Consider the following 19,461-nt stretch of genomic DNA (forward strand, 5'->3'; position numbering starts at 1 on the left):
CGGCCTCGGCACCCGTACCGACAGTCACGTTGGCGACATTGGCGACTGTGCCAACTGTGAGTTACAAACATTTCAGGAATAGTTAAATTCCCTTTTACCATGTTAACCTGACATTTCCGAATGATCTTGAACCCGTCTTCTGTTCATCTTGCTGAGTAAAATGAATGAGTAAATCGCCTCTCTCCTATTGGTATATCAGGTTGGATCTTATCCCAGGTACCGGGTGCTAGACCATCCCATTGATTACGTAGTCTCTTCCTACCAGCACGAACACTTGGTAGATTGAGTGTCATGGACCCAGATAAATGAATGTGATCACATGTCCATATCGTCAGTCTTGTCAAGATGGCTTTATATTTAAACTGTTTTACACCTTCTGTTCCTAACCTCTCAAGATCCGGGTTAGACTTGATTTTCTCTAACCTATGCCTGCCACTAACAAGATCAGGTGATCAGAATTGCTGTATCAGGTTGATACATGCAATCGTATCCCAGTTGCATAGTTCGATCTGGATGCTACTGATCAATGAATTGATGTACATACTCGCTTATTTACGGACCGCCGCCATATAGTGGGAATATTATGGCTTTAAACACCAATCGGCCAACCTACACTTCAGGTCGAACTATGGTCTTGATTTTTCTATTGCATTGAGGTCTGTCTTAGCATTTAAACTGACCACATACTAGTTTTATGACTGTCATCTAGCTATACTCTCCTTTGGTCACAGAAGTGTGTATATGTATATATGTACTCTCGGTATATAGTTAGTCACGATATGGCTGGATTCCTGCCAATCTGACGTAAAGTATGACCTTCAAACTATGTTCCTATTCTGTAGTAAATGGACATTATTTCAGGCTCGGGCACTCGTCAACCAGGCGAGAGACGACAGGTGCAGGCACAGGGCACAGGCAGCACAGCAGCAGCAGCGACAACAGCACCAACAACGCCAACGCCAGCAGAGAGCGGAGGAGCAGCGAAGGGCTCGAGAACTGCAGGCGAGACGGCAGATTCAACAGCCCTACCAGGACCTCCTCCGTCAGTTTGACGAAGTACAGAGAACTTCAGTGAGATTTTTACCGTCATCTGTTCTATCTCTAAATGTCCTGTTGCGACAGATTTTTGAATCAAAACATGACAAAATGACCTGTTTCGCCATACACCTTTCGTGCAAATCAAATATCTTGAAATGTGTTCCACTGCTTCCTCGTACATTGTCCTGTACATGTTCGAATCCCTTGCTAGCGTACAAAGCTGTGATCACTAGTTCCAATCCCACTTCCCAAGTACTTTTCCTGGAATAATCCACCCCGAACCCAATCCTCATGGCTTTCAACGCACCTTATAATATCAAAGACTTTCACTACTCATACACTACACCCACACTCGCTCATTCAGCACAGATCCCTCGACTTTATATCGTATTTGTCCTGGTAGGTGGGACGTAATGGCCCTTAGCTACGATGTATCGTCTTCTTTATTGTAGAGTCGAGGTCGTATTCGGAAACCCGCCGGCGTTCTCCAGATGTCGATGGGTGGAGGATTGACCAGTAAGTTCACAACAAAGTGCTCATTCATGTTACTGTCGTCTAGTTCTGACACCAAACTGAGATATAGCCTCTTTGTAGTGAAAACGTACCAATAATGTCATTTCAACCAAAATGATAAATCGAAGTGAAAATTTAAATCACAATTTATTTCAACTTATGATAAAACGTCAACAAACGATCATAGATTCAAATCGCTATTACTGGCATTATCTAGAGATTGTTCTCAGCGGTGTTGTCAAAAACATCTACAAATTGGTATAATACTCATATATTCCATTTTAATGTTCCGTTCCCGTCACGATATGGCTGAAATATTGCCGATGTGACATTAAATTTTAACTCACTCACTCACATCTACAAATCTTTACGCACTAATACTTTTCATTGGTTCTTTTTACATCTTCACTGATATCATTCCACTTCAGATATTGTTACATCAGAACAAGCCACAGTTATCCGACAACGGCCACAACGACAGCAACAGCAGCAGCAGCAACAAGAAAGGCAACATAGGCATCAACGAGGCCGACGTTAGACCACTAGTATAGGCCGCCCCGCCAATACTTAAATTCAAAATGTTCTGCCTTCATTTGCCAGCTCTTGCCTTCCAGTCGTCAAACAACTCCAATTTTGGGTCAATGTCAAGCCGGCAATGAGTCCCCCTCCGCCGTTCATCATTTCAACCTTGTGTCACCTGTATGCAAGCAGTAAGTAAACTTACACATGGATCATTTGACAGGAATTCTCTAAGATCAGTCTAGGTAACTTAGTCTCAGTTTTATTCGTTACACTCCACCACTGAGTCTAACAGAGAAAGGTCGCGTCAGGTAATCTTTGAGCGACCAATGGCCGTCCAATCAATAGGGAGACGATTTAACCAATCAGACAACGGCTGCTACTTATGAATCGGAGGGACTTGAAAAATATTCAAGTCACTCACACCGATCTCTCCACAAACAAAAATCCGCATATAACAGTTATTTGACCAGCAGTATATACCTAATTTCTGTTGACATGGTTACCATTAGCTAATATTTCCGCAAGATGAGATCCTTGAATATTGAAACGATCGTACGGAAAATAACATTCGGAATCGTTCCGGTACGAACCTTTTCCAGGTGAAATAGTTCAAAAATATGTGCGAATGTCCACTTTCTCGATTTGGTAAGCTGTGTTCTGATTGGTCAATCACAAAGGTTACCTGACGTGGCCTCCTGTAAGGTTTAGAGACAGTCTAAGATTAACATGATTAAGTTTCTCCTTCTCGTATCTGAAAGGCATTTGACTTGGAGGTCTCATGAGTACCAAGTACTAACTACTCATTTTTGGATGTTAAAATGAATAATTCTTTATCAAAATAAATATTGCTTTTTTCAGGTGTGGTGACAGTCACAGCTGCCTTCTCCAACACCCCTGCCAACTTCACCGCTTCATGTTTAGGAACTGATCCCTTCATATACTCCACATTCACCTATCTCCTAATGTGGCATCCACATTATGTTTTGTATGTACACTTGCACGATCGTCCACTTACAAATCCTTGACAGATGTATTGTGAGTACCCTCTGGTGACTCGGCAGCTTTGAGGTGTTGAGGGGTTTTTCATGTTTCATGGCTCACATTCCTACCTGAAATACCCGCTAACACATCCTAGTTGCACGATGATTCGGTTTGTATTCTCAAGCATCTTCTTGCCATCTTGTATATGAACGTCTGTTAATGTCTGATAAAACTGTACCTTACCTCAACAAAATTATTCAGCGTCCTTGAGAGTATAAGTTGAAAGGGTCATTCCTAGGCATGTGCAGTGCTACAGTAAGATGTTGGTTTTGTCACGGTTCCTCCAAGATGTGCGAACACAGTCATAAGGTAAGTTACATACTCTTCCCAGTAAATATTTTATGATATCGACAACTTGAACCTCGATTCTCAGGTAAAACAACTTGCCAAATGTTCTCCTAACTATTTGCTCCAGGCGACATTTGATCCAAATCTATTTATTTACAGGTGCCCTTGCTACAACACTGCACACCACGTCCACGACACCCGTCTCTACTCTTGTTTGTGGTGAGTAATAGCTGCAGTTAAATAAGTACATGTAACATACTCTGATACATTTATGACGCAAATGTTTCACGACAGCATATCTTATATTATGAGGAGATTCTCTGCAGCCAGCCTTCAGGTTACGAGTTGAGTTTAACTCGGGTTTTTGCATGACATTGGTATTATTCCAGACACATATTGGCGAGATCAAGTTTGCATCCATTACGATTTTAAGACATTACGGCAGTTGCCAACATTTCAGTCCAGCGTCTACCCAGTTGCAACTAATTTCACCTATACTCCTCACAAAAAAATGAGCTTAAAATATTTTCAGTGTATTATCTTTATCAATTTTTGCTGGCATGTTTTCAAAGAATTTTCTCTGATAATATTGACATCACCCGAACACAACCATCCTCACAAACATGGAAAAGTTGTGGCGTGAACGTGCTCTGTATTTCGCACATGTAGTCTGATAGGTTAAAACCTACCTGTAATCGTTTCTCTGCTACAACAAACGGGCCCAACCTTATTTATTATGCCCTGGAAAGAGTTCTTACCGATGTTTATATCGACAATGTCACCTGATCACATTATGTAATCCCACTGAACATGCTTGGGGCAGTATTGGAAGTCGTGTTTACGGTTTATGTTCACCCATGAAGGTCCCGTGGCAGAATAGGCCTTCAGCAACCCATGCTTGCCATAAAAGGCGATTACGCTTGTCATAAGAGGGGAGTAACTTGATCGGGTGGCCTGGATCGCTGACTTGGTTGACACATGTCATCGGTTCCCAATTGCACAGATCGATGCTCATGTTGTTGGTCACTGGATTGTCTGTTCCAGACTCGATTATTTACAGACCGCCACCATCTAGCTGGAATATTGCTGAGTAAATCAAAACTCACTCAAGTAACTAATAGCACAAATCTACAAATGTTATTGGATTTGGATTTTTTTTCAGATACCAAGACAATGTTCCTGCTCCAACACTTTCCACCAAAGCCGCTACATGTGTCGGAATTCATTCCCCCGATACTATATCCATGACTAACTGATCCAAAGCAGTGTATACAGAAACTGTTATTATACATGAACTAAGATCAGTTAAAAGGTACGATCCCACGATTACGTCATAATGTTTTGAGTTTAGATGTGCAATGATCATCCATTTACAACCCCCAGATGGTGTACTGTGAGTATTTACTGATGACTCGGCAGCTTTGAGGTGTTGAGGGTTTTTTTCATGTTTCATGGCTCACATTCCTACCTGAAATACCCGCTAACACATCCTAGTTGAACGATGACTCAGTTGTATTCTCAAGCATCACCAGGGCTGCTTGTACTTGGTGAACTTCTTTTGGCATATAATTGCTTAAAAACATTTGATCAGAAATGCTTTTTCTGGTGTATTCCACAGCAGTCGCTTTTAATATATCAAGTTACCTTTCACTGAACTACATATGAAGGTGTTCTCATACATAATCAGTTAAAAACACTGGTTCCTAATCATGAACGGCGCAATGGCGTGGTGTTGGCATCTACCACTCAGACGGATATATGAGCATAAACTAAGAAGGTTAGTATAAAAAACTGCACTTGTGAATGAAGTACTAGAAAATACCACCCCTTCACCAATCTATTCCTGAACTGTAAGACCCGTGAAGGGCCCGGCCTTCAGCAACCCATGCATGCCATAAAAGGCGACTATGCTTGTCGTAAGAGGCTACTAACGGGATCGGGTGGTCAGGCTCGCTGACTTGGTTGACACATGTCATCAGTTACCAGTTGCGCAGATCGCTGCTCATATTTTTGGTCACTGGATTGTCTGGTCCAGATTCGATTACTTACAGACAGCTGCCATATGGTTGTAATAATACTGAGTGCGGCATAAAACAAAACTCACTCACTCCTCAACGGTAAAGTCAAGTGGAAATCTGTACCCCCTCAGGCAGTCAATAACGGTATCTGACTTGTCCGTGGACGGCAAGATCATTTCCACTTATGGCTCCAAACTACAAATAATCTTGGATTTCATTTCGTATTTGTTCATAACGAAGCTATCAAAGTTAGTAATAATAATAAAGTAGAGCTAGTAGAGACTGAAATTATCACTCTTCGATAAATAGTCCGGTAAACATTAATGTCACTCATTGTCATAAAATCAGGGCAAGTGGAAAATTAGTCAGGACAAATTACTTTCAAGTGACTTTTCAAAGCCTTTTGAACCCCCTGCCCTTAAATCATTCGCTATACGGTAACATTCGGTTCTCTTACATCTGTCATGCACAAACTGTCCTTGCATCTCTAATCATCCACCATCTCTCTCCAACAGGCAAATCTCAAGGAATGGACTGACCCTATGGCCATGCTACTGGGTGAAGAAGAAAATACCACAATCACTGTAATCGTTAGCAGAACGATTCAGCTAAAGATACCAGTTGATGTAATTGTCAAAAGTCAGAAATTGAACCTCTGGCCCTTCTTTAATTCTATATAGCTTGTAAACTAAAGTGTTGGTTCAACGTAACAAGTACACTCTTCGCTTCAATATGCCACAACCTTATTGTCTGAGAATCTTGAAATGCCCATGTTGTGTATATGTTGATCTTAATGGCAGAAATGGATATATACAGGTGTAGTTGAGCCATGCTGCCCTGGATGTATACATTCAAAATTTAAGTAAGCTCTGACTAAATGTTTCTTTGATGTGCCGAATTTTTATATCCACTTTAGTTAATGTAAATGTAATGTTTCATATACTAGAAGTCCCAAATTCTCCCTCCAGATATCATGATCATTGTAATGTTTTCATTCCGGCCTGTCAGAAGAATGAATATATACAGATGTGGTTGAGCCATGCTACTCTGGATCTATTCATTTGGTACTATCAAGCAGTTTTGGGATTTCATATTAATTAATAAAAGAAAGTTTTAAGACTTCTAAAGTCAGTTTTATAGAAACGTTCAACAAATCTCATTTAAACAGTTTCCCATTGTACTTCCAAATATACTCGCCATATTTACTTTACTAACGACGTCACACGGCATAGGCTATTCAGTAGTTACATAAGGGGAGATCAGTACTAATATTTTGAAATGACGCTTAAAGCGACAACAAATTCACAAACACGTTAAAACTTTCAGTATTTCTGTTATAGTTCAGGACAGTCATCGTCCAAATATTCCTAAAACAAAAGCAATACAACCAAGTCATAGGTGACATATTTGTCATTATTTATTCTGCGTTCTTAATGAAGGGACAAGAATGTACACTACGGTAGTGGTAAACATTAACTACTGTATGGCATTTATGGCCTTTATTTGTCATCCTCCACCCTCTTCCCCCACCCCACTTGTCTGCCATCACATCAACTGTACAAGGAAGTTCTATAATTGTTTCTGTCGATAGCGATAATGCCGCTCGTTTGAAACGTTGAGCTGGGACTCTGCTCACCTCATTCATGTATATGTTTGTCAAGTTATGGTTAAATAAAGTTCATTCATTAAAATCGTTGTTTTGTTAACTTTTCACCAGGTGTCGCATCGTACACGATCAGTCCATTGTCAAGTCGAATTCCACAAAGGTTTATAAGCATCTGACCCTGTCCGCTTTACAAAGCCGTCACCCTCTTTCGTAATATCAACATGGGCCTGCAAGCTCTGAGCTAACCGTACTGATTATTTTCTGCACGTCGTGCCAGCCTCGAATGCATTAAAAGCACATGTTGCAAGTACACGTTCTGAACTAACCAGACGTTTGACACTTGCAACATGCAGGACAGGTTCGGACATATCTCCACTCGGAAGTTTTAAGATCCGGGTGTTAGAATCACAATCCACAACATAGGTTTAGTGCACTGAGACATCAACCAGTACATTTATGAACTGCTTTAACCAAACAGATGGATTGCCATCTCCGTGCACATTCCACTAGGAGAGATCGAAGACAATGACGATTGTATATTTCTCATCAGCCAATATGGAAATGACTGGTTGAAAAGAAAATATCTGCTATTGGTCATTTCCGGCCTTTTTTCTTCACCAGGTCATATGAAGATGACGACGGTGTGCATTTTAATTAGTGTTAGTGATAAATGATGGGGTGTTAGTGTTCTACAACCATGGCCATCTTGTGTCAAAGGAGGACGATGTTATAAACATTCAGAGTGCATCTTTTCTATCTATTCACCATGAAATCCAACATGAATAACTCTATTTATGCCCAACATTAGTGACCACTTTACGGCAGTATTACCTTAACTATATGTAGGCTAAGTAGCTGGTACTTGAAGCAATGTTGCATTGGCTATTTTCACTAAGCTATCCTCACGCTGTTGATCACTGGATTGTCTGGCCCAGACACGATTATTTACAGACCGACGCTATGTACCTGAACTAGCGATGTGGTTATAGGAGTGATCATATGAGATCGAACTCATGCTGTTGGTCACTGGATTGTCTGGTCCAGATTCGATTATTTAGACCACAGTGTTGACCCAAAAAGGTAGTTAGATGTGAAATCATTGCTATATAATCCTGAAACAGCAGGAAGTCTCATTGCCCAATAAACCTTGAATAAATAACACGTTGAATGGTTTGGGTATTTTGTCATATTGACAGGAAAGGAAGCCTGATTTCCAGCGTATTTTCACCGTCGCAGTGTTCTTGCTCTACACTTCCTTGACTCTGTGGGCAACGAGGATTATCATGAACTATAGGGAAACAAGGCCACATCTTGGTAACTTCCGTGATAACCGGACAAGCTCAGCTACAGACTCGGGACCGTTGTCACTTTGTAATATCCTACGTGCACCGATTGTTGTGAAAAGATGGGGGAAAAATCTGATAAGCTACATCGGCTTACACTTGAACTTTAGCGGTATTGATATGCAAGACTTGGTCATGTGATCTTGACAGTGTAGAATGTAACGACAACCATTGTCTTGTTCAAATTGCAGATTAATCAGATCAATGTGACAATGGCACTGAATTCAGACAGAATTGGTTTTACTATGACACTTTTTGATATTTCCGGGTTTTTCAACTGACAGTTTTCACAGGCAGATATGAAATACCTCACCTGATCACGAGTCACATTAACTATAGATTGGCATGAAATGCATGTGGACCCTGGTTTTTGTGAATATCTCTTCATGCAATGATCCAATCGATCTCAAACGTTGCAGATGGACGTTTTGTCAGACAACCTAATCACATTCTAAATCACCGATTTTATGCATTTGTATGAAAGAATCAGTCTATGTAACTGTCAACAAAATAAACAACAGAACGGCTTGCGGAGGGAGGGAGCCAATGACCTGTAACAGCAAACAGTGTTGGGTCCTGAAGGGAAATGCACGTGCAGTTCATGATAGCTGTTCACTGCACAGTGATTGACCGTTTGGATCATTCACGTTGACAACTTCTAGCTGTCAACATGAAAGCTTATTTAGATGATGCTAAACGTTTCATTAGATAGGCGTTTAATTTTGAAAAAGAAAGAGAGCAAACGCAGCAAACCGATTTACATTGATCAGAATCTCTGGACAGAACGTCTTTGTTTTAAGTATTTCCACACATTAGCCATCTTAACTGGTAATCCAAATAGTACATCACAGGCCAGACTATTGTTGTTTATTTTTGTCATTAATCCTTTGTTGAATTCTTGTTTGCTCATTGTTTTGTTAGATATTTATGTGACAATTGTCTCTCGTCTTCATAACAGTACCTGTGATTGCTGGTTCAGTACTTCATCAGTCTTAATACTTAGGTTCCGAGTATTAGAAGGAAACATCACTCTATGCAGTATATGTATGCTATCATCAACAAATAGCAAGAGATTACTGCTTCAAGTTCATAAACGGTATCCTATTTTTCTATATTCAATCAGACTAATTATGCGAATATTTTTAATTCGCAACCTAACTAAAACAGATATCAGTTATGAAAGCAATATTGAGTGATACCATACTTAAAGTGGATCTTGAAATAGATTGCAAGTTCCATGGGAGTCGCAATTTGGCTGAGTGGATTTAAGATAATCCTGAATAATATGCTGATTCTTTTTATGGATCATATTTACTTTAAGCTTTCAGTCTATTTTCAAGCTTTAACTAAACCAGTACCAATACTGGAGTGGCACCCGTGGCGAGCCACCTCCTCGTGGTGGGTGCTGGGTAACGTTAAGAGCTCGCCGACACCCCCGTAGTGGACCCGGGGGTATATTTGGTCCACCAACCCGTTTGCCGTGGGTTGATGCCCTGTGTCGGCGGAGGAAGGGATCCTGGTGGTTGAGGGCAATAGGAGCTTTCAACCGTGTTCCTGCTGCTCAATACACCACTTTGGCCCTGACTTTGCCTAGACGGGTCGTCGAATGGGCCCGGTTCGACCAATGGTCATGCCAAGCCCTGTGCATGGATTTTCTATATATGTCATTGCACAAATTTGATTTGAACTTGTTTTACTGTCGGTCTTGGCTTAAAGTGAGTGAGTGAGTGAGTTAATATTTAACGTCACATCGGCAATATCTCAGCCATATCGTGACGAGAACGTTAAAGACTGAAATGAAATATATGGATGCTATAAAAACCTGTCAGCGAGGGACAGTAAAACAACTAGAATATCACAATAGGGATTAAAACTAGTGTGGAAAGTTATATCACTGTTCGGACAATACAACATAAAATCAGGCTATAGATTGCCAACAACTGAAGGTAGATCACCATACTAGGGGCCATGGGGACTTACATTACTTTTGCTACCTGCATGGACCCTAATTGGATTTACATCATCCCCTCAGCTGTTAGCAATTTAGTCACATCTAGCCAAAAAACAAAAATACACATATACTACGATTAAAAACAGTGGAAGTCTAAACGTACATGAAATGTTATGGGACTTACGTACCCTCACAGGAGGACAATAATTTTACGGTACTTCAACCCCTTTAGAGAGTACAGCCACTAACAGTTCAAGTTACTAATCTAAACTACCATGATTTAAAATGTAGCTATCTACAGAACATGATAATCAAAATTCAAAGATGAAATCAAATTCTTTTAAAAATCCAAGAATTAAATGAGAACTTACGGTGTTAAAAAGGTCCTTAAGTGTTTTGACATTGAAATATTTATCCCTTGTGATGGAGAATTCAACACAGTCAAGCAGGATATGCTTGGTCGTGGTTCTCTCATCACAAGGGATGCAAAACGGAGGATCCTCACCTTTCAATAGATATGAATGAGTATATCTAGTATGGCCAATACGACATCGCCGCATGATTACCTCTTCAAATCTGGACTGACAACCCAAGTAAGAATAACCAATGTAAGGTTTTATTTCATGTAATTTATTGATGCCTACCTGGGTGTCCCACTTCTTCTGCATCAGATCACGGATAAAAGATCTAATGTTAGCTTTATAATCAGAGTATGGGATAACAAGTGGTGTCACAGATTTGTTGAGTGCTGCCAGAAGACGATGTCGTATTGGCCAGTAGCAAGATTATTATACAATTCAATAATGTCAATTAAAAGTGGATGTTTACATGATAAATGTTTAATAGCCTGAAGGCAAGAAAGAGAGTCTGAATAGATTATATATTGTTTACATTTAGGGTGTCTTTGAATATATTTAAGAGCTGTTAATATGGTGTTAGCTTCTGTTGTAAAAATAGAGCTAGTATCTGGTAATCTAAAAGAAAATGTTCTGGATCCAATGACAGTGACACAAGCCACTGCGCCACCGTCCTTGGATCCATCTGTAAATAAGGATTTCTACTTGCTATATTTATGTTTTAGCTGATTATGTTCTTGTTTATATTGTAATTCATTCGTTTCTGATTTTTTAAAATGTAGTTAATGTTAGGTCAACTTGTGGCCTAACCAATTGCCAAGGAGGAGAAGAAAGAAGACGGGAGGGCGATATGTTTTCCAGCTCAATACCGGCCGAAGAAAGATAGGGTTTAATTCGGTGCCCTAGAGGTGGAACAAGAGAAGACTTCTTGTCGTACAAATCCTCATAAAGGGGATTGAAAACACAGTTATATGCCGGGTTAGATTCATTAGCGTGTAATTTAGTAATGTATTGTAAGGATAATTTAATACGACGTTGTGTAAGAGATGGTTCATCGGCCTCAACGTAGAGACTGTGAATAGGTGAAGTTCTGAAGGAACCAAGACAAAGTCTTAGACCTTGGTGATTGACAGAATCTAATAGTTTCAGGTTGCTTTTGCAGGCTCCACCATATACGATTGAGCCATAATCAAGTTTTGAGCGGATGAGTGATCTATACAAGTGAAGGAGGATAGTCTGATCCCCTCCCCACTTTGAATTAGAAACAACCTTTAATAAATCGAGTGTCTTCAAGCATTTGGCTTTTAGGGATTTAATATGGGGCAAAAAGGTCAAATGTGAATCGAAAATAATTCCCAAGAACTTAGCCTCCTTGACAACTTTGATAGGGGTGCCGCTTAGAAATAGGTCTGGGTCTTTATGAGGTTTATATTTACGGCAGAAATGTATGCAATTGGTTTTTGATTTAGAAAATTTGAAGCCATTTTCAAGACACCATTTATGTATTTGTTCAAACACAACTGCAGTTGCCGTTCAATAGTACGCATATTTTTCCCACGACAAGAAACATTAAAATCATTAACAAATAACGATCCATCAATTGAATCGTTTAAAACTTTTGATAAACTATTGATCTTTATACTAAAAAGTGTGACTGACAAAATACTGCCTTGTGGAACACCCTGATCCTGACTGTAATGATCAGACAGGGTAGAAACCACGCGGACTTGAAATTGTCTGTTATTTAAATTGCCTATGAATTGAGGCAAACAAATGATTCTAAACGCACTAAGTGATCGACAGTACTTCTGTTTTTGCGGAAACCATATTGTATATCTGTGATAAGGTTATTTGTTTCCAAGTACCAAGCAAGTCGATTATTTATCACGCGTTCCATGGTCTTGCAAACACAGCTAGTTAATGAAATCGGACGATAATTTGATGGATCCGTATGATCACGTCCAGGTTTAGGTATTGGTACTACTATAGCATCACGCCATGAAGAAGGAAATTTTCCGAAAGTCCAAATATCATCAAAAATTGATAAGAGCGTCACTAAACAGGATTCAGGTAAGTGCTACAGGAGTTGATAATGTATGTTATCAGCTCCTGTAGCAGTATCATGAGCTTGATCAAGAGCAGTATGGAGTTCATGAATAGAAAACGTTTTATTATAACCTTCCCCATTATCAGAATTAAAATTAATAGTTTTCTTTTCTTGTTGTTTTTGATATTGCTGAAATGTAGGTATATAATTAGCAGAGGAAGAGTGTTTAGCAAGAGTTTCGCCCAGTTTATTCGCAATATCTGATTTATCAGTAAGTAACTGATCTCCATGTTTAAGATGATGGACAGTAGATTTAGTACCTTTACCTTTAATTTTCTGGACCATGTTCCATACCTTGGACATGGGTGTCCGAGAATTTATTTTGGATACATAATTTTGCCAAGATTGGGGCTTGTTCTGTTTAAAAGTACGCCGTGCTTTAGCATTTAAAATTTTAAATTTATTCAAATTATGCACCATAGGATGGAGACGGAAATAGTGTTCTGCGTTTTTCCCTGCCTTCCTAGCTTGTTTGCATTCATCGCTGAACCATGGTTTTCGAATATGTGGAACTGCAGAGGACTTTGGTATACACTCATCAGCTATGAAATTCAGTTCATCAGAAAAACATTTAATAGCATCAGGAACGTCAATAAAACGTTCGGGTTTAACTTTTTCAGCACACAGTGTTTCATGTAAAGCCCAGTTACCCTTTTTAAAATTCCGCCTTGATGATGGAGGAACATCAGTTGGAGTTACAGATTTTAGTATAGTAGGAAAATGGTCTCTTCCACAGAGGTCATCGTGGACTGACCATTGAAATTCATTAAGTAGATCTGAATTTGTCAGTGACAAGTCCAGAGCCGAATAAGTCCCTGTACCCGGGTGTAAATGTGTGTTGGAACCATCATTATAAATACATAAATCATTGCCAGAACAAAAGTCCTCCAACAATTTACCTCTAGTGTTTGTATTTACACTACCCCAGAGTGGGTTGTGCCCATTCAGATCTCCCATTATAATACAGGGCTTCGGGAGTTGATCATACAGAGTTTGAAGATCGGTTTTGGCAAACGTCAAAGACGGAGAGATATAGAGAGAGCATAATGTAAATGCAACATGCAAAGTCAGTCGCACTGCAACGGCCTGAAGATTAGTATTAAGTGAAACGGGGCTATGGATAATGTTTTCTTTGATTAGAATGGAAGATCCTCCCGTGGCCGTATCAGCTGGAGGTGAAAAGCAATGATATGCTTTGTAATGACGAAGATCCCAAAATATCTGTCTGTTTTAAATACGTCTCCTGCAGACAGATCGCTGAAGGTGTAAAATCTTGGACAAATAGCTGTAATTCATGTAAGTTAGTCCTCAGTCCTCTACAGTTCCACTGTACAATATTGTTGGAATAAACTATCTTTTGGGGGATTTATTGGGGATCTATCCCGCACACTTTTGGAGGGCGACAAGCTACGTGCCCTAGAATGGATGTTTTCAGAAACGTCCATGTCTTCAAGAGATCCATATTTGTTGAACAATTGAATTTTATTTTGTGACCTTTTAGGAGCTCTGCCACTTTGTTGTTTGGAAGCATCAGGCTTAGGCTTAGGTTTACTTTTAACAGTGTGTTGACTATCAGCTGTCGATTGAGTCTTTGAGTGTGACTGAGATGATGTTGATTTGTGATCAGAAGAAGACTGTGAGGTACTTGTAAGTGATTCCTCAGTCTGTGATGATAGAGCAGGGTATAGCATCTGTGGAGAGTTGCAACTGACCCAAGTCAAGGTAGTTTGGCAGCCTGTGGATGATTTTGTTCTTTTAGAGCTAGACTCAGATGGTGTTTCTGCTACTGTAGCATACCTCTCTGGAAGATCAGATGTTTTTACCAGTTTTTGTTGCCTCAGAAAAGGAGATATTTTGAGTAAACTTTATTCTGTTTATCTCCATTTGCTCTTTCCAAATAGGACACTGTTTAGAAAATGACGAATGATCGCCTGAGCAGTTGGTGCATTTTTTAAAATCACTGTCACAATCTTCTGTTGTGTGTGTTTTCTCACCACAGTGAGCACACACAACAGGCAATGTGCAAGTGTTCACGCCATGTCCATATTTCTGGCATTTAAAACACTGCAAAGGATTGGGGAGGTACAAATCAACGTTTACATTGCAGTAACCTGCCTTTATTGATTTGGGCGCACTTGGTGCAGAGAACGAAAACAGGTTGTGTTAGTTGGAACGGCCTCATTATTCTTCCGGCTTGAAAATCTTTTTACATCTATCACTCCTTGATCCTTCATTTCCGATACAATGTCAAACTCAGTCATATCTGCAAATAGCCGGTCTCGATCTCTTACCATACCTTTACTGGTGTTCCGAGTTCTATGTGCAGACACCTTAACCGGAACTCCAACAAACATTTCAGTGGACAGCAGATTGGTTGCTTGTTGTTTTCTATTACATTCAAGCAACGGAGATCCTGAACGCAAGCGTTTCACGTCTTTAATTTCTCCTGCTATTCCGTAGATACCTTTTGATATAGCAAACGGATTCAGCTTTAATGGAGTTTGATTAAGAGTCTCAAGGAGTAGGAAACGAGGCCAATAATCAACAGATTTCGAAGGTCGCTGTTCATCATAATCAATGTCAAGTGGACGTTTCGTTTTTTTGTTTGGGGTTTGGTATTCCATGCTAAGTAGTAATGATTCGTCATCCGAGCTCCCCACCCACCACGGAGTATCACAAGGACAATGCTAAAAACAAGCGGATCTCCAGCTTGCAGCACCAAGGATACCCGGATGATATACTCCAGCAGAAAAATTAAAAGATTAATAGTTCCACCAGATTGGCCCATGAGCCACCGCCTTCTGGGCATACGACTCTAGACAAAAACATACATAAAATGATGGGTTTGAAATAACAATCTCCAAATAGCCAAGCATGAAAAATCAAATCAACAGTTTTATAAATTTTGAGCAGTACATAGTTGTAGCTCAGGGCTTGGCGTGACCAGCCGATTGATAGAACTGGGCCAGTTCTACCACCCGTCTAGGTGAAGTAAGGGCCGAAGTGGTGTGTTGAGCAATAAGAGCAAAATGGTTCAGTCTCCTACTGCCCTCAACCACCAGACTACCGTCCTCCACCGACACGGGACGCAACCCACGGCCAACAGGTTGCCCAATTTAGTCGCCTCTTACGACAAGCAATGGGGTGCTGTGGACACATTCTGCCCCGGGTCCACACGGGAGAAGAGCACTTAGCGTTACCCAGCACCCACCACGAGGAGGTGGCTCTTCATGGGTGACGTCTTGGCTTAAAAGCTCATCTAAAATGTTTATTGATTTTGAAATCTGATGTTGTGAACTTTGCCTAGAGTCTTATGCCCAGAAGGCGGTGGCTCATGGGCCAATCTGGTAGGATACATCTTTTCAAGATATTTTCTGCTTGAGTATACCCTCCTAGTATCCTTGGTGCCGTCTGCAGGAGATCCACAGGCATGAGGCATCGTCCTTGTTGACACTCCATGGTGGGTGGGGAGCTAGGAGGGTGAATCACATATTTTTCTACCATGGCACCCCCACTTAAAAAACGATCACACGAATCTGATGATTTGTTATCTTCAGATGATGAGTCGCATACAACGTCCAGTAACCCTGATAAATGGCCTCGTTTCATTGTGATGTGTGCCCCTGAAGGGCGCCCTCTCAAGTTAAATCCCTTTGCTGTGTCAAAAGGCATTGAAGGTTTGGTTGGAAGGGTGAAAGACATCCAAAATTCTGCTCAAAACAAAGTCTCTAGCAAATGTTCCTGTAGAGGTGTCCCCTCAGAGGACATTAAATACCAGCAAAGGCATCGTCCGTGATACCGATTGCCTTTCAGACATGAGTGAACTTGACTTACTGAACTACAATCACACGGCTTCACAGTCAAAAACAATAATGATGTCTTCAAGACAAATACTTACTTGTTTACATTTTGTCTCTCGATTCCTCCAAAATCTCTGAAAGCAGGATACTGCAACGTAAGGGTTGATACTTTTATCCCCAACCCCTTGAGGTGCTATAATTGCCAAAAGTGTGGGCACGGATCCAAGTCATGCCACAATCCAACTGCATGCCAGCGATGCGCTGGAGCGTGCAAAGATAGTACCCTTTGTGATAACACACTTGTATGTGTACACTGCTCTGGTTGTCATCCTTCTTCATCCAAGTAATGTCCTTCCTGGAAGTTACAATCAAAGATTTCACGGGTGAAGCATGAGCAAAACGTTTCGTTCTTTGAAGTAAAACAGATCGTTCTGGCACAAGAACAATCGGGCCCGAGTTATGCTACTGTTGTTTCTGCTTCTGTTCAGGCCTCTAAACCAAAACACGTTTCATGCAGTTCAGTCGGTTGTCAAACGGATTACACGTGGGCTACTACATCAGCTCCAACATTGCTGTCTGCTGAAATACAGGCGATATTCTTCAAAAGAAACTTCCAGTGTACAAACTATTGTTCAGTCTAAGGTATCTTCTGCTTCTCAGAAACATCTAAATCAGAGTCAAATGTGAAGTCAAATGTGAACACTACATCCAGAAAAAAGTCAACGTAACAGGCCTCCTAAGGGCTCTAATGATCAGGTCCAACTATATAATAAGTTTGGATCACTTGAGGCCATGGATGTGTCTGACCACATCCAAGGTCGGACTCATAGCTTGTCACCCACAAGGAAAGTGAGGGGTAGATCTCCTGTACATCCACCAAAGAAATAATGTTTTCTGCTTTAATTCAGTAGAATTGGAGAGGACTCCGGAATAATTTAAATCATCTACACTTATTTAACCAAGATTTTAAGCCGTTGGCGTTCTGCATCCAAGAACCTTATCTGAAACAGACAGATAATTTTGAGCTCCGTCCCTTCAATGCATACCACTCTTTTTCTCCTCCAGGTGATAGAGCTTCTGGTGGTTCATCAATCCTGGTGAGGAACAATATTATCCACAGCTCAGTTCCACTAAAAACAAATCTTCAAGTTGTTGCAGTCCGACTTACATTACAAGTTGCTTTTACTTTATGCTCTTTATATATTCCGCCTTCATCGTCTGTCCAACTAACTGATCTGCAAGATCTTTATGATCAACTACCTAAACCCTGTATAATCATGGGTGATTTAAATGGCCACAGTCCACTATGGGGTAGCATTAATACAAACACCAAAGGTAAATTACTAGAGGAATTTATTTCAAATAATGATTTATGCATATATAATGACGGCTCAAATACGTATTTCCATCCTGGCACAGGTACTTATTCAGCTCTTGTCTATTACTGATTCCAACCTATTAAGTGAATTTGAATGGTCAGTCCACGACGATCTCTGTGGAAGTGACCATTTCCCAACAATATTAAACCCTGCGATGCCATCTGATGTTACACCATCATTAAGATGGAATTTTAAAAAAAGCTAACTGACCTTTATATGAAACACTCAAAGCAAAGTAAACGCCACTCTTGGCGAACCTATATATTAATTCATATATTATATTCATATATAAATTCACGCACACTGATATCAAAGGTGTGGAATATGATCCAGAAAATCAAGGATAAGGGTTCTAAATCTAGCATTCACAATCTCCAAGATGGGAACCATGTATTGACTAATAAATCAGACATTGCGAATAAACTTGGTGAGACATTGGCAAAACATTCTTCCTCATCAAATAATGTAGCCCAATTTGAAAAATACGAAAATCGGCAAGAAAAGAAGGTTATCAATTTCAGTTCAGATAATGGGGAAGATTACAACGAAACTTTTTCGATACATGAGCTTCATACTGTTCTTCACCAGGCTCACGATACTGCTACAGGAGCTGATAACATACATTATCAACTTCTGAAGCACTTACCGGAATCGTGTCTAGAGACCCTTTAAAACATTTTTGATAGTATTTGGACATCTGGTGAATTTCCTTCTTCATGGTGTGATGCTATAATTGTTCCAATTCCTAAACCTGGACGTGACCATACCGATCCTTCCAATTATCGACCAATTTCACTCACTAGCTGTGTTTGCAAAACCATGCAACGCATGATCAATAACCGATTAGTTTGGTACTTGGAAACAAATAATCTAATCACTGATATACAATGTGGTTTCCGTAAAAACAGAATTTCTCTTATTGTTTGTTTATCAATACTGGTTGATTTACGATAATGAGATTTTATCGTTTTTCTACTTCGACTTAACGAAAACGTCATTGTATCAATCTCGAGATCTATTAACACATGTTAGTTATTGTTTGCAGGCCTGGACGAATGTCTAGTACAAGTCATGCTGCTACATAACGCTGTCATATTATTTCTGAAACCAATCACGTGAGTATAACCGAAATTATCCCTGACCAGTCCTGTGTGAGAAATACTACTGTGAGTGAGCATACTGATGAGAGCTGCATTAGCAACTTGCAACTATTACGAATGTGCCCGAAGTATCACAGGCCCATGTGTCTTTGCGAGGATTAAAAATTCAAAAATAATATATGTCTTTGAAATTCAGATGACTCCCGGTTCGAAATAAGTCACAGCACAATAAATTATGACCATGGGATAAACTGTGTAGGTTCCTGTGAAGGGCCGGGTTAAAATATTGGTCTTCAGTAACCCAATACTCGATTACTGTTATCGGTTCCCAATTGCACCTGTGATCACGCAATTTATAACTGGATTGTCTGGTCCAGACTCGATTAACTGCAGACCGCC

At 40.2% G+C, this 19,461-nt stretch overlaps 1 protein-coding gene across 1 annotated transcript; it reads left to right on the forward strand.

The window, feature by feature from the left end:
- Positions 1–425: 425 nt before the first annotated feature.
- LOC137297172 (matrix metalloproteinase-2-like) lies at positions 426–2,089 on the forward strand. Its single transcript, XM_067829185.1, has 4 exons — positions 426–448; positions 843–1,071; positions 1,491–1,554; positions 1,980–2,089. The coding sequence occupies exons 1-4, from the start codon at positions 426–428 to the stop codon at positions 2,087–2,089; spliced, it is 426 nt and encodes a 141-aa protein (XP_067685286.1).
- Positions 2,090–19,461: the final 17,372 nt, after the last annotated feature.

This window comes from Haliotis asinina, chromosome 9 (genome assembly GCF_037392515.1).
Source record: "Haliotis asinina isolate JCU_RB_2024 chromosome 9, JCU_Hal_asi_v2, whole genome shotgun sequence".
NCBI classification, from domain to species: domain Eukaryota; kingdom Metazoa; phylum Mollusca; class Gastropoda; order Lepetellida; family Haliotidae; genus Haliotis; species Haliotis asinina.

What these genes read in the sequence shown, in the direction of transcription:
- LOC137297172 (XM_067829185.1), top strand. Translation starts at nt 426, where the DNA reads ATGCCTGCCACTAACAAGATCAG. An exon ending in CCTGCCACTAACAAGATCAG is followed by an intron (nt 449 to 842) that starts GTGATCAGAATT and finishes CCTATTCTGTAG; the next exon opens with TAAATGGACATTATTTCAGG. An exon ending in GATGGGTGGAGGATTGACCA is followed by an intron (nt 1,555 to 1,979) that starts GTAAGTTCACAA and finishes ATTCCACTTCAG; the next exon opens with ATATTGTTACATCAGAACAA.